The 16,087-nt window shown below is 40.5% G+C and overlaps 1 protein-coding gene across 1 annotated transcript in view; it reads right to left on the reverse strand.

Annotated features, from left to right (window-relative positions):
• hhip (hedgehog interacting protein) overlaps window positions 1-15,800 on the reverse strand; it is a 34,165-nt gene extending 18,365 nt beyond the window's left edge. Inside the window, exons 1-4 of the mRNA XM_020628919.3 lie at window positions 15,011-15,800; window positions 11,117-11,309; window positions 6,071-6,215; window positions 3,883-4,084 (exon numbers count right to left, since the gene is read on the reverse strand). Coding sequence (XP_020484575.2) covers window positions 3,883-4,084; window positions 6,071-6,215; window positions 11,117-11,309; window positions 15,011-15,277 — 807 coding nt within the window. The 5' untranslated portion in view covers window positions 15,278-15,800. The remainder of the gene's footprint in view (window positions 1-3,882; window positions 4,085-6,070; window positions 6,216-11,116; window positions 11,310-15,010) is intronic.
• Between the last annotated feature and the right edge of the window lie 287 nt (window positions 15,801-16,087).

The following is a 16,087-nucleotide window of genomic DNA, read 5'->3' on the forward strand; positions in this document are numbered from 1 at the left end:
TGTGTCAACTTAAAACATATTCCCACCATTTCCCCTTGAACGCCTTTGTTTTTTTTTTACGACTTCTACAGCCAGGCAGGGGGTTGTGATTAAATCTCTCATGAGGTATTATCTCTTCATTTTTCTCAAACACCTGCCTCTGCATTCCTCTTTCCTCTCCAACTCTGTTCTCTGGATCTCCAGATTTGGCACTGTCAAAGTGTGGCATGATTCCACATAAAGCTGGGAAAGTGAGGTGCAGGGATGAGCATTTGTTGTTATCTCAAATCTCAGTGCATTACATGGAATGCTTTTCAGTCTGAGTGGCAGACAGAGAGATGAACACAGCACAATGATTTCAAATTCTGCAGGGCCAGCTGTCCTTGAGTACCGGTGACGCATGTGTTGGCTCATGTATAGTTACCCTGAACCTTTTGATCCTTTTTCACTGGCTCATGGGGCATTCCTCCTCCAAGGACATTCCACATGAGCTGATTCAAGCATAACAATGTCTACACCCTTCAGTCAAACACTACCTGTCGCATCTAGGATCACTCCTCCCTCACACATACGGCCACATACACGCATCTTGTGCAATCTTTTATTCTCTCTTGTGCAATGAGACTCTATTTTCACTGCATACTAGACTAAGAATTAGATCCATCACCTGGAAAATTCATAGAACTAACTTTAAAAAAAATGTGATACTAGTTGTTCAGATTCATTTAGTTTTGTAGGGGGTCTGCAGATCCTTCCCCTTGAATTTTAAAACTCAAATACTTTATTTCTTGTGTTCTGGTGTATTTTGATGCCCTAATTTGTCATGGAATTGTATTTCTTCTGTGAAGAGAAACTTTTCTCATCTAAATAATAAATGTCAGGTGCTTCCTCTGTGAAAGTCAAATTTCTTCATTCACATTGTAATCTGATGATGCCCATAGAAGTCACAGAACTTCAATGGCATAAAGATGAATTATCTATTATTTCAATCTAATATGGGATTAACTTTCTTTGTATATTTCCCTTTTGTAAGTTGGTCCACTGTAGATATGCCTTTTACCAAACCATCTCAGCTAACACACTAACAAGACGTGAGGATACAGAATTTTAAATAAATAATAATTGAATGTATTATACTCCAACTATCCCAGGGAGAGAGGGAGGCAGTCTTTGAAAATGGATGTAAATGTGGAGGCAAAACAATAAGTGATCCACTGCAGTCTAAAGAGTATGCTAACAGCAACAAACTGTGAGAGCTGTCTCATATTGAAAACTCCAGCTGCAGTTCCAACGTGTGTTCGGCAAAAACGTGACAGTGATGATCAGCGACAACCTAATGCCATAGTTGCAGTTAGAAATGACAAATTCACCAACTGTCCATGGAAGACGCACGGTTCTTCATGGAAACATTCGTCAGACTTTGGCGAGGGCCAGGGTGATACAAAATATGGCTGAGGTGGCTGCCTCACAGTTTTATATGCAGGAAAAAACCCTTCTTGTAAAGCACTTTTTATGAACACCCAGACCTTGAATAACAAACTTGTTTCGGACAGCGCATCACCTTGGCTAAAATGAAGCCGAAAGATTTGGAGCTCCCCCTACAGACTGGCTGCAGTATAACTATAAATCAAAATGCTTATCTGTGATTTTTTCTGAAAAGTTTCTTTTGAATAAGTTATAAATTTATTACATAAAAAGGTTGACAGTATGTTGACAAAAGTATTCCCCAGCCAGCGATAAAATACTGAAATGTACCACCACATACCAGTTACCCCCTTGTTAAACAATTGCAGTTTGTTGTTGATGTTATTGCATATTTCTGTTTCTGTTCTTTGAACTCCAAAATCGGTCGGTAAAAATGGTCTAAATCAACAACATGCACCAATTCTGAGCCACATCCTTTAGCAAGTCTCTGTCTAATCAGGAGGTTTGTGGACACTCCACCGTCATGTTAGAGGTGTGCGATTAGGAGCCAATTGTGGAGAGACCACTGTGATGATGACATGGATGGAGTGTTTGAATGTGTGTGTGGTTGCTGGTGGTGGGGGACATGAGTATAGAGATTGAATTTCAGGAGAAGAACACCCACAGCGCAGCTAGGAGCCCACACCGCCACAGCACAGCATTGTTTCTGTGCAGTTCAGCTTAATTGGCACCGGGGGGATGCAAGGAAAGGAGTTTCGGGGGGTAGACAAGCAGAAGGAAACACAGAACATTACAATCAAAGCATGTGCATGGAGCTTATGATAAACTCGTTATCTGCCCTCTCCCCGGGGGGCCTGGGTTCCTCTCTCTGTATAAAGGCACCTCCATCCTGTTGATGCTACCAGTAAACACCTTAGCCCTCCCTTGATTCTGTTCACTCCATGTGGCTGGGAGCCCGTTCTGGCAGCCAACATCACAGAATAGGACTCCTGGGGCCTGCAGGTGATCGAGCCACGTCAAATTGTCATAATGATAAGGGAGCAGAGCAGTGAGAGCTGAGGCATGCAGGGGGGAGTTGCATATTCAATTGCTCTGCTCTGTTACACTCTTTGTAAGCAAAGGGTCTTGTCAGCAGAGAAGCAGTGGCATGCGTGATGCATAAACTTCCTGTCTGGGAGTGTGTCCCTCAAACATCTCAGCAATCCCATCTCGTGCGGTCTAAACAATTTCTGAACTGCTATCAAATTTGGAGTCTAAGATGCAACAACGATTACAGATGAGAAATAAATATCAAGACATGTCCCTGAAGATTACAGTGTTTTTGCAATTGGGACATTCATGAAGAATTCCCATTGGGACATTCATGAAGAATCCCCAGAGCAACAGTAACAGTATAACGTATCTATGTCTTCATCTTGCAATAACACTGCTTCCAGGAAGAAGATATTGGGTACTGGTTGAAGAAAGTCATGTTCTAGGACAAAAAAGTTTTTTTGTTTTTTTTAAATCTACATAAGACTCAGAGAAGTAAAGAAAGAAGTGTGTCAAGTGCAGATATAAAAACATATTTTGGCTTTTATGCCTTTATTGTAGAAACAGGAAAGTGGATAGAGTCAGAAATCAGGAAGAGAGAGAGAGTGGGAAATGACGTGCAGGAAAGGAGCCAAAGGCCGGATCTGAACTTGGGTCGCCCGCTTCGAGGACTACAGCCTTCAAGGGAGCGCAAACTAACCACCAGGCCACTGGCGCCCCGTCAAGTGCAGATTTAATTATTTTATAGTTTCTTGTAATTTTCTCAGACAGAGGCTTAGCCAAACAGAAGCAGACTATGTTTGCTTGCCCCGCCTTGACACAAAATCGCATAATGTATCCATTACTTCTCTGTTACGGAATGAAGACTGTAGACAAGGTGAAACACTGAAAGACGGTTGTTCGAATTCATTCCAATCTAGATGTGTGGTATTGAGAAAGTCACTGTGTAAAGCACCGTGTAAGTCACCATGTGGGATATAAGAACCTTATAGGAACAATATGGGAGAGATTATGAAAGTCATTAAACCATCTTGTGAGAATTAGCAGAAAATTAGCAGTGAGCACAATGTGTGCTGTATGTACAGTTAATTAGCAGATAATAGGCAAATGATTAGCCATAATCACATTTGATGAATGGCTGCTTGTTTGGTTTAATTATATAATTAAATACTAATAGTGTCCAGGCCCCATTTTCAAGGGATATGTCTTGGCTGGAGATGTTCCTTGCACATTTACATAGGTGCGAACAGTTTTTGAAAGAAATGTGTTAAGGCTGTGACTTAATATTAAGTCCTTATTCTCACAATGTAGCTAACAATATTTTATAGCCCACCAGCCAAGTTCTGTTTCTTTTCTCTGTCTTTTTCAACTCTGTGCGCCAATTTCATTCATATTACAAAAACTGCTTGACAACTGTTAGCACTGTAATGGCAAGCTGATTCCTACCTTCAGGCCGCTCTGCACCAGCTTGTGGATGTCCAGGAAAGGCTCCTTGATTAGCTCCAGGTCATGGTTCAGTATCCTGACAATTCCCTCCCTCTCGAGGACAAAAAGCCGCTGGGATCCATCCCCACAGTGCACCATGGCCACCGGCTGCCTCAGACCACTCAACACCTCCTGGACACAGTAGCAGTTGTGTTTGTGTTTCCTGGGCAACAGAGGAAATAGAAAAGGTCAGAGGCTGGTGGTGGCTGTGAATAATCCAGCTGTTAGGGGCATGATAGAAAGTCAGATGTTGGAAGGAAGCATGCTACTGATAACATGATTTTCCATCGAAACCTATCTGATGACTTACCAAAAAGGCATGTTTGTTTTCATTCCCATGTCTTAGTTTTAGGTTGAAAGTCAGCTGTTGCATTTTGCTGAACCTAATAGATTTTTCTCTCACCTTTGCTTTAATTACACTTAGGAACATGAGTTGCAGTGCCAAGTAGGAGGAGAATCGGAGAAGTTTGAGTGTCACTGTAAATTATAACATTTTGTAATTGAGGTAGAATCTAAGAACCTAGGAGGCATTTGCTCATTTAATGACTTTCATTGATCTCTAACCAGAAACATTTAACTGCACAATAAAAGGTGCACTGATACATCAACGCGAGACCGGAATCTGTCGATTTTCAAACACTATTGAACAGCCACACACACAGCAGGCTAACATGTCGGCAGTGTAGACGGAAGGTGACCATCAGCAGAGAAAAAGGTTACACATACAGTAGGACAAAACACAGACTGTTTCCTCAGCGCTGCCCGTATGTGTGTGCACACTCTTGCTGTCTCTGTCTGTCTGTCTTTAGCAGGCTTGGGGAGTGCAGCACGTTAAAATATTCAATTCATAGTCCCGTCATATACTTTGATTATAGAGGGACACATAAATGATAACATCAAGACACTTACACCATTAATATTTGCATAAAAAAGAGGATACAGGTAATAAAGGGTTTGACATAAAAAAAAGTTCTTTCGGAGAGTAGTTTGAGATAGATAAATACCTTAATGATCCCGAGGGAAATTCAAGAGTAAGAACAAGAGCTGTAACCTGGTGCAGTTTTTAAGATTTTTGTAATCAACAGTTACTTAATGTTTTATTATTAACATTAAATTAATTTCCGTTACAAAGTTTAAAAAATCAATGTTTTTTGCTGTAAATTATACTGCTTTAAAGTAGGGGGGGTTATCGGCCAAAAATTGGTATCGAGGTGAAAATCAAAAATCAGAATTGGACCAAAGAAGTTGCAATTGCAGCATCACTAATGCACAACATTCTACTATCACGTATTAAGTGTTACAAGTTATGTTATTCACAAATGCTTTCTGTAATGTATGTCCCTCTACAGCCATTTGAGGGCAGCAGGTGCACCTTTTATTTCCAATTGCAGTCTCTACTAGATTTACTAAATCTGACTTCATAGACCAGATACATTCTGATTTATGTGTATCTTCCTGGTATGATCAGGACATCAGATGATAATAATCTCATAATCCCCAGCTAACTGAAAAACTAATCATACTGTATCTACCCTCCGTTGTCCAGATGCCTGACTGAACTGTAGAAACAGGGCCAGAAGAGTCTATTTCACTGATGTTAACCTGACTGTACTTCATACTGTAGCATACAGTAGTGACAAATGAGCCATGGACAGCCAAACTTTTGGTCATTATTTGATAGCGTGTTGGCTTTCTGTTGTCCTTCTTGCCTCAGGGGAAACGGAGATGAAACAAATTCCCCCATGGACAAAAGGGCAAAGCCATGAGTGATGTACAGGCCTTTGCAGTGAGGGAGGCAACCAGAATGACGCAGGATAAGCATTTTCATTATGTGAGCAAAGCTGAGCAAATGCAGTCTGGACAAACTTCAGGATTAGAGGGGAGATGGCATAGCATTTCTGTCTGGGAGTATGAACCACGGCAAAATGCACCAGTGAACCAGGAACATTTGACCAAGGCTGTGATAGTTTGTATAAAAGTAGATCACAGCTGAATATCATTTATCCTTAAAAGCCTTAAAGAAAAGTTCCCTTGGCTGAATCCCATTAAAGAACCAGCCAAATCTCATTAATTTAATATTATAAACATCTTCCATACTGAAACTCAATCCTTACATGGAATAAATCATGGTTAAAGTCAGAATACGAACCTGCTGATATCTTCTATTTTTTCATCTCCCAAGTAGTTGGAATCTTGCCCTTGTGGTTGCTTTCGTTGAAAATCTGGAAAGCATGGACTGGCATCTCTCCTCCCATAGTACTGGCAGAACTCATCCACGTCAGCTTGGAACAGTTCTAGCAAACACAACAGATACAAACACAGACAAAGCGTCTCACACTTGTAATAGATACTGCATGGTTATACAAGTCAATACACAAAGCTCATGTAGGCTGAACTGAGAAATCCAATTGTGATTTTGTGTCGTAGCGTATGAAGGTGTTTGACAATGCACGACTACGTGCAAGAGATGACAAAAAATATATATTAAAAAAAACAGGGGAAAAAGGAAAGGATGTCGTATGCTAGTGTGTTTTGGAAAGTTAGATTTATTCTTGATGAGCCAAACAAAATTCTTGCTGCACTGAGCTGAAAGAACAAGTGAAGAGAAGATGTGCCAAACTAAATTGATTATAGACAAGAAATAACCTCTGCAGTAAAAATGGACTCCTCCAGAGAGCAAAGTTGAACTCATTTTATGTCGCCCTTGTTGTTATTGTAACTTGTGAAATTATGGTTTTACATTAGTCCTAATGACTTTATGTTGAAAGAACTAACTCCCGCTTTAGCAACATGTAGTCAGTGATTATAAAGAATTTGACAAGCACACCAAGCAAGCTCAGGTTTTATAATGGCTGTAATTTCCCTCTCTCTTGAGCACTTAAAATATAATTTATCAGTTGGCTCATTAAATATTTCAGGGTTGGCATGAGTGTGTCTTGTGGTTAAGAAAACCACGAAGTAGTATTTTTATGAAAGATTCTATGAAAAAACACCAGATACCTGCAACCCACAGTTAAGCTGGATGGGCAATGTCAACATAACATTCAGAGCTGTAAGATACAACGTAAGGAGAGCCTTGCTGGCTACACAGTCATTGTCAGACCATCCTGTTTCCCTCTGATAACTAATGCATGCATATAAACAGTCCAGATAAAAACACCTTAAAGTTTCAAATCAATCTAAACACAGTGAAGCAAAGAAACATCACCACAAAACTACAAAAGCTGACCTTTCAAGTAACAGATTCAAATTATTTTCATCAAGCTGACACTGAGGCTCCACTCACAAAGCCTGAACACATCCCAGTGCTAACCTTAAACTATCAACAACAACAAAAACTACAGAGCATACCCTCAAACATAAAGAATGAAAAACTAATTTGAAGAGAAAACCAAATGAAATGATGGTAACAAACTTTTGTGTCATAACCTCTGAAAAGTGTTCCTAGGAAGCTATGGAAGGCTAATATTTAAAATGGCAAAAAGAAAATCACAACAGTTACTAGTCGAGGGGTTCAAAGTTGAGGGGCCCTGCAGCTTAAAATCATCTGTAAAGATTAAACACAGTGGATAATAGTTGTATAAAACTGATGCATAAAATAAATTAAAGGAATCCAGCAATCCTAAGGTTTCTCTAAATCTTCTTTCATGACTCACACACTTGTTCTTTCCTTCAAACAGGTCTGACTGTTTTTCATTAGGGAGCAACACATGGGCACAGTATGTGAAATGAAATAATCAACCTGTTCAATATGGCATGTAATTCTGAATAAACAGAAATGTTTACAGGGTGAGAGATATTCTTTGTTAGCATTGCCAAACGAAGACGTGATGTTCTCCTCTGGTCCACAATTCTGAGCAGGTACTCCACAGAAACTGCACTTTATTGAGTGGAAAATGATCATCTGTTTACAATGGATTTATATTCAGCTGTGTTGTTTCTATAATGAGATTTTGGTGTGGTTATTGATTGACAAAGATCACTAAATATAGAGAAACAAACCAACAGGAAAGTTACAATTTAACAAACAACTTTAATGACCCTACAAAAATAATGTTAGCATCTCTATTAGCCACTCTGGGACCTCTCTCTCACTTTCCAGTCAGTAATATTCCAGATGTTTTAGATTTGGCTCTCCATCCTCCAGGAAATTCACGATGCGTTTTCATATTGTTTTAATCCAGCTTTAATTTTGTTTTACTTCATTGGTGTATTCTGACACAGTACAAATATTGCACATTGTTTTACCTGGAGGAGACATGACTCAAACTGTTATGGTATTTTGCCCTGTTAAAAGGACATTTACTCATCTATATCAAGGGTCAGAGGTTAGAGGGTGCTGTATATTAAATGTAGTATGTTAATTCAAAGTGAAACTGCCATCACATCATTCATTATTTCCATTTGTCCTGGGGGTTTACCATAAATGCTCCAAAGCACAGCAACAAGTGTTGCATGAACATGGAAGCCACACACAGCTTCTCCTCCAGCCTGAGCAGTTACAACATTATTCCCAGTAAAAAAAAAAAAAAAAAAAGTGTGCGGCGAGTCTCAGGAGCCCTTTGCGACCTAAAACAATCTTGCGAATATTGTTTCCTTTAGTCAATTCCCCAGAGGACAGAGGAGAGCAAATACACCAGTGATAAAAACACAAACAGGACTCTCCCTGTCCCTCCTTTCATCTCCCTCTCCAGCCACACACCAAACCACAAGTGCTGACCGCACCAAATACTGGAGGTGATAGGATATCCCCTCAAACATCTTAACACAACATGAAGATCAAACACACATAAAAACACACACACAGCTCTGGCTATACCACCCACCCACTTGTGTCTGCAGTTATCTTAACCATGCTGGTTACGGACCTTGGGTGCAGGGAGGAGGGGGGGGGGGGGGGGGGTGAGTGAAAAAGGGAGGAAGATATAGGAGAAGGGGAGTACAGGGAAGGTGAGGAGCTTGCAGTTATGAGAGAGCGTCAAGGCAGTAAATGTCTTTACGGAAAAATGGGGGCTAAGTACCTGGCCTATTCAAAGGCTGGTAGGAAGTTTTCATTGGAGCAGGACATCAGTGATGGATGCTGTAAAGGCTACTGTTTCATTTCATACCTTTGGCAAGGTATTCAGTATTTGCAAAAGTAAAGGAAATGTCATATTTTGTTATCATGTTTGTGGTTCATTTCCCAATTACTGCTTCCATCGCAAGATTTATAGACATACTTAAAAAAGTTATGAGAGATGACTAAAAATACTCAAAAAGAGCGTAACACTTTTTGCGGGTGTTTTACTGCAAAGAGGAATCTAATTAACCTTCATAAATGGAAACAGTTGAGTATTTAAAAAATGTTCAACTAATATACCGTTAATCCACAATTTCAGTAAAACATAAAGGAGTGCAGGGAAGGGTATAAAGAGCGAGAGAGGGAGAGAGAAAGAGAGAGAGACACACAAACTCTATCCATATTCCCTGCTCCCAAGCGCTAAAGTTATGCTTCCATCTGGTTATCTTCCAAGGCAACCTGGGTGGCCCACCTTAAGTACTTAACATCTTGATGCACTTCGGCAGTTTTACATACACACAACTTTGTAGAAAAATAAATGTGTCATTCGTCACCACATATGCTGATCTGTGGAGGGATGAGGGGGTTGAGTGGGTAGGAGTATGTCGGGAGGGGGGGTTCTTCTCTGGATTCCTCTATCATGCTTTTTTGAATTGACTCTCTTAATGCAAGTATTGTAACTCCACACAAGTCTTGTTGCCTTTTCTATACCCTGCAGAGTGAGTTGTAGTTCAAGTGTTGTCCAAGATTTGGCAGCAGGCCATTAGATGCAGATGAGGATGGACTAGGGTGGAATGTATGTGTTTGATATTTGACTTGAGCTGCAGCATACCATGTGGGTGGGTGGGTTGCAGACAAGTGTGTTTGAAACTGTTCTCTGTTTAAAAATCTCGGCAGATCTAATCAGTTCCGGGCGACAGAGATTGGAAGAAGACTTGGCTGCAGGAGAGTAGACAGTCAAAAAGCGTTTGATCATGTTTGGTATGCACTCTGAAGGCACAGGTACCTGTGATCTTGTAGCCCTTAGAATATTCATCTAAAGACTAAATCCTTTTAGAGTGCAGAAGGGCTCCTATCATTTAGCAGCAATATATATTCACAATGATAATAACTTTTGCATCAATTCATTCTTATCATTTCTGTGGATCCTGCAATGTCATAGTGGAGCTCATGATCAGAGAGTAAAGAAATTCTGTGCAACGATTCATAGGAAAAAAAAAACCTACTTGTGAATGAACCTGAGGCAAAGGTTTGATATTTTCTGTTTGAGGAAGCCAAGTTGTTGGGCAGTCAAGTCTAGACTACAGCTAGGCTGCTTATGCATCTTCAAGAATCAACTCCAGGAGCCGAGTCTATTTGGGCAATAAAACAATTCACTTTGCTCCAGGCCAGTTTTCTGGTACACCTTTACAAACCAAAGATTTTCCATTCACATGTCAGGAAATACCTCAAATCTGTGTGTTGTTACTACATCTAGTCTTCAGGAAAAAAAGGTGACATTTTGGCAAATTTATGATTAAAATAAACCTCCTAAATCTGCACAAACCTTACAGAGACGGGAGAACAAAACTTTCTGCACCTGGTTCCACAAACACAGTAAGTAATACTGTGTCATGAAAAGCACAACAATTTGCCTGCAGTTTGCAAAAACCAAATGTGCTGGATCAGTCTGAAAACTAATCAGCAAACTGCTGTTGTGTCAGTATAGGCAGTTTTTTGGCAAGTGACTTAACTAATGCATTAAAGTGCGACAGTAAAGCAAAGAAAAAAGCAAGCGAACAAGCAAACGGGTGAGACATGCTCAGCAACAAATGGAAGTGAGGTCAGATGAGGTAAGAGCTGAATAAATAAATATTCACAGACCAGACTACTGACGCACCACTTCTTGCGTAAGTCCAAAAATCTGCCAGTTCTACATGTGCAGACTGGGTTTTAATGAAAAATGAAATCTGTTGTGAATTTTAATTCATTACAATCAACTGTCGGTTTCCTATGAATTTTTAAAGAAATATATAGCAAGTACATCTACTTTCATGACTCTAATCATGTGTACATGTTTGCTTGCATAGCACCAGGTGAGCACAAAGGGGCAATAGTTCAAGTCACATTTATGGTCATTATTATCCTTGTAATTACCTGGTATGTGCCCCCTGCAGGTGTAGTAGAACTCTCGGCAGAAGTCTTGGCAGAGCAGTGGTAGGTCTGGCTCCCTGTGTGGCATCTTATCCATGTCCGAGGAGTGGAACAACACCTGGGCATTTGGGGAGCAGTGTGCACACTTGATCTCCTCCAGGAGACGTCCACATTCTGTGTTGTTGGTGGAGAAAATCTGGAGACCACACGCAACAAAAGGCCAATGATTAAAATGATGGGTTGTTAACTTTCACGTCTTCCTTCAGTTTGTACAAAGAAAGCAAGTGTGTAGTTCAAGAGAAGTTGGCCTTTTGGTAATAAAACATCCTAAATGTTACATTATGAAGTAAGGAATGTTGTGTTTGTAGGATGCATTTTCAAATCTTTATCATAAAGTTCTCACACACTATAACTGTCCAAAGAGATGACCCGATAAGATCTAATGTAGTTAAAAGGCCAATATTAGCCCTTGAAAGTTTAAACCTAACTTGATTAATAATAGACAAATACAAATCACCCATGTAATGTTTCAAATGAATAGTTCTAAGAAACACACATGTATGGTAAAGCAATGCCCAGACCTCACCCGTCTATACTTTTAACTACAATAAATAAGTCAATCTCATTCCAGATACGACACAAATAAAGTCTGTAATCTGTTTTTAACAAAACCTTGTTTAAAACAAAACCGTTCTCCCATATGGCATTTGCAAAGTACTCTGGCAAGAAGATATGAAGCAACACTAGATGTCATAAACTCATCACTCCTCATCCTGCATCATATGTTAAACATCAATGTCATCCTGGAATTTGTTTATATTCTACATGATCTGCAGATTTGGCCTGTGGTTAGATGAATATTATTGTCAGGGTTGGTATTGTGCTGAACAGTTTGTTCACACAGTAACTTTCTTTTTTTCATAGCATCTTCCGTAGAATGAGGGCTGAAGAGGGAGACAAACAGTGACTTGCATAGTGTGAAATTCTGCAGCATCTCCACCAAAATCTGCATGAAAATTCTCAGATTTCACTCAACAGAGCTGTACTGCCTTGTTTCTTATTCAACTTAAGGTTCTGCAATATCATGGAACTAGCTGAATAACAGAGATGTTTTGATGTGTCTCTATATTCTCTGATACCAATTTGTTAAACATTGAGACTGGAACACCCTGTCTGTTTGGATAAATAAACACAGAAATTATCTCATTAACTGCCTACTTACCCCAGTTCATAAACATTTAAAGTTTGAGTACAATTTCCATGTCTGACAGATCTCAAGGCATGACGTGAATCGAGTTAAATAAGAGCCCCAAAAACCTAACTTAGGGTTATTATGCAAAAAGTACAAAAAGAGTTAATCCCAAAGAAATTAGATGGATTATTTACATAACAAATTAGCTGTAATGAAACACAATATAATCTGTTTTAGGTCAAGAGCAGCGCTGCTTGGGGAGCCAGGCAGACAGGCTGGTAGTGCTTTGCTCTGTGTGAGGTCCATGTGTAAACACCAATTTAGAGATAGACAGGCACATCATTCCCACTCTGGTATCAACAAATTAGCAGTCTGTCGAAGTCAATTAGACCAGGGGACCAGGGGCCAACATATGGGTGCCTTACACTTTTCTCTGACTGCAGAAAAAACTGCAACAAGGAAAGGATTTTCTATTTATGAGTTGTTAAGCGTACAGGTGGCAGAGCCTCTGGAAAAACATTAAGGGTCAAGATAAAAAAAATATAAATATAAATCCCACTTTTATTGTATATTTCATCTAATCGTTGATGTTTTCCCAAAAAAGGGAGTTCTGGGTTGGCTATGACCCTGTATGTTTGGTGTGTTCCTCTGTCTGCGTGCCCTCACACTCATGCCATGTAGAGTTGTGGGCATGCCTGCCCTCCTGCTCTAAATTGCCCATTGGTTCAGTGTGCCATGAGCTGGCACAGGGTCCATAGAGAGTGGCATTTGTGTGCTCTCAGCCATGCCCTGTGTCCATATGTTGCTGGGACGGGCTCCAATGTTGCCATCATCCAAACCAGAACAAGTGGACCTTTGTTTGTTGTCCATTGCTGAATCTCAGTGAGTGAGTATGTTCCTCAAAAGCATTGAGAAACTGGCAATAAGGCTCAGCTGTTGTACTTCTGCTAAGGATACACTAAAGCAGGTCAGGAATGAAACATAATGAAACAGACGTGGAGCTATTACAGTGTAAGAAAAATAAAATGGTCATTAACTTGTTCCCAGGCCATTTCAGATGTGTACATTACATTTTTTTTTTGGGGGGGGAGATGACATCCCACCAAGCTGCAATGCATAGCTTCATGTGGGAGAACAGCTGTTACAGGATTACGTCTTTCTAAGATAGCATCTGCATAACTGCTTTTGCCAACGAAATTGCCGGAACAAACATATCAATACACAATGCCACACTTGGAAAAAAAATCCCATGTCACTCTGCAAACCTCATATGGTGTGAGAGACTAGTGGAGGCAACACTAAGCTTTAACAAAACACTTGTCCTCAGGGGATAGGTGTAAGTGGGTTGGCAGGGGGTTTAGTGAAGGACACACACCCTCCCAGAGGCATTAACACTTGGACGGGGCTGATGACTGGGGGAGAGTGATGTTCTCCAGCTTCTCCCATTAGTGAAACCAACAAACACAATGGTGTTGTTATTCTTTTGCTATAATCAGAAAGGGCTCCGTGTGTGGGCAGTGTAATGGGGAGGAGGATAAGTCGAGTTCTTCCTATTCAGTTCTTCCCCCCCCCCCTCTTATTTGCATGACTTGAGCAAATTAAATGATGCAATATGGCTTTTTGTAGCAACACAAAGTGTGATACCACCCAGCCACTGAATGATTTGAAGCGTGGTTTACATGATAATGGTCCGGTGAAGATCCAGCGGCATCCGCTACAAGTTTGGTACAGTCGCCTTCTTTCTGCCTTTCTCCCCACATGAAACTTGAGCGGGGGTTTAAAGCGGTAGTTTAAACGGTGTTTGCAAAGTTTCTTTATCACTAAAGCTGTCAACACAATGGACAAAGGTTTGAAGTAAACATTGGAAGAGAGTTCGGTGCGTGTCCCGTAACTTTTCGGTAAACGTAAACGCGTTTGACAACGACTGTCAATTTAAAAAAAATACAAATACAAGACAGCCCCAGCTGCTGTATTAGAATAACAACCGGGTCCTACCTTACAGAGTTAACAGTTCAACAGGTAAGATAGTCGTTTCCAGACTGTAGTAGTTGACTGGCGAGAGGTAACGTAAATCGGCGAGTGATTACCATGGTAACGCCGAAGCGCATGAAACAGCTGAATTGTTGCGCCAGATCGTGTAGAACAACAAAATGAAAATGTGTCCTAACAACCCTGACATTTAATCAATTTTTCCGATCATGTAAGGTTAAACTGACAATTAAACTCGTACAGAAGAGACAGAGCAAACCATTAAGAGCAAAAACAAGTTTGTTCTGAGAAGATATATGAGGATACCATGGCGATATTATAAAGAGACTTAAAACATAGACCACGGGGAAATTCAAGACACAGAAGGCTACGTAAAAAAAATCGGGGATTCTTGACAGCAAACTGGACAACAGTTTCCAAAGCACGGGTATGGTGAGATCAGCTACTATTAAGAAGGCTGCCATAGTAACATTCAATGTCCCAGTAGGTCTGTTGGATCTGAGCATACAGAGGCAGCATAGCCCAAGGCATTTTCCTATTACCATCCATAGACTGTAAAAAAAACAAAAGAACCATCCCCTTAAATCAGCTGTTGGTAGTAAGAGGCAGAATGACACGAGGGCTGCAACTGCATCTCCCGAGGCGATTAAGTGGGCTAATAAAAACAGTCACTTCATTTAAAGAAAATGCAAAATGCTGGAGGTATGTTAACCTACCCTGGCATCCCTGCGGTGCAGGATCTGGTAGGCGGCTCTCCTGGTGGGACAGCAGGACACGCGGGGATACAACCTGTGGCAAACTTCTCCACTGCTGCCGTCAAGCAACACTTTTCGCTCCCTTTTCTTCAGCCGCTTGGGCAAGCTTCCGTCGTAACATCTTCTCCTCCTTGGGCTAATTTCTCCCCTCTCACCGAATTTTGCGTCTCCACATTCCCACAAGTTGACCGCGACGGCCAGGACGAGAACGAATTGCAAATGCTTCATAGTTTTAAAAGATCATAAAATAGACCCAAATAATAATACAACAAAATACAACAAAATCTCCCTTTAAAAGAAAAATATCAAGCCGCAATGCAATGCATACGTTTCTTGTTTAATTTAGGATATAAAGATCTCCAAGCAGCAGACGGCTGTTGCTACAAGAAAAATTGCCAATATAGCCTATTTTTTTTCTGGTCAGAGCAGGTGCCCTAAATTTGATTCACTGCTACAAAAAAAGAAGTTAAAAATAACTAATTTTTGCTTTCATATATCAGATATGAAATAAAAATGAATAAAATTGGATAAAAAGCAAAACAATAACACAATTTCTCCTGATGAACTCAAAAAGTCATTAACCAAAAAAACAGCGTGAACTGCAAAAGAGCCGTGACGTTCCTTTAGATGTAATTCCTTTATGGCACAGCACGGCGGTGTGTGCACGCACGGGGTCAGAAAAATACATAAAAGACCTTAAAGTTGTCTCTCACTAAAGTCTTCAGACCGCTCACATGTTTTCCCGTGCTCTTTCCTCCTTCTTTTTAACCAGCGCGCGAGAAGAGGAGCGAGCACGGTGACGTATGAGTTCGCGGGGGCGCGCTTTTTGGCCACAGTCGCGTCCACATCGAGGTAAGCGGTTACCTGGTAGAGAAGAGGACGTAGAGTGGGGGATTCATTGTTTTACTCCATCGACATTTCAATAAAGGAATTTGATAATTGAGTCTACTTCCGCCTTAAATGTGCGATGTCAACGAGATATAATCACTTTTATTTTAGTAAAGAGTTCTATGCGCAACATAGGCTACTTATTGCACT

The sequence above is a fragment of the Labrus bergylta genome, chromosome 1, assembly GCF_963930695.1.
Source record: "Labrus bergylta chromosome 1, fLabBer1.1, whole genome shotgun sequence".
NCBI lineage: Eukaryota > Metazoa > Chordata > Actinopteri > Labriformes > Labridae > Labrus > Labrus bergylta.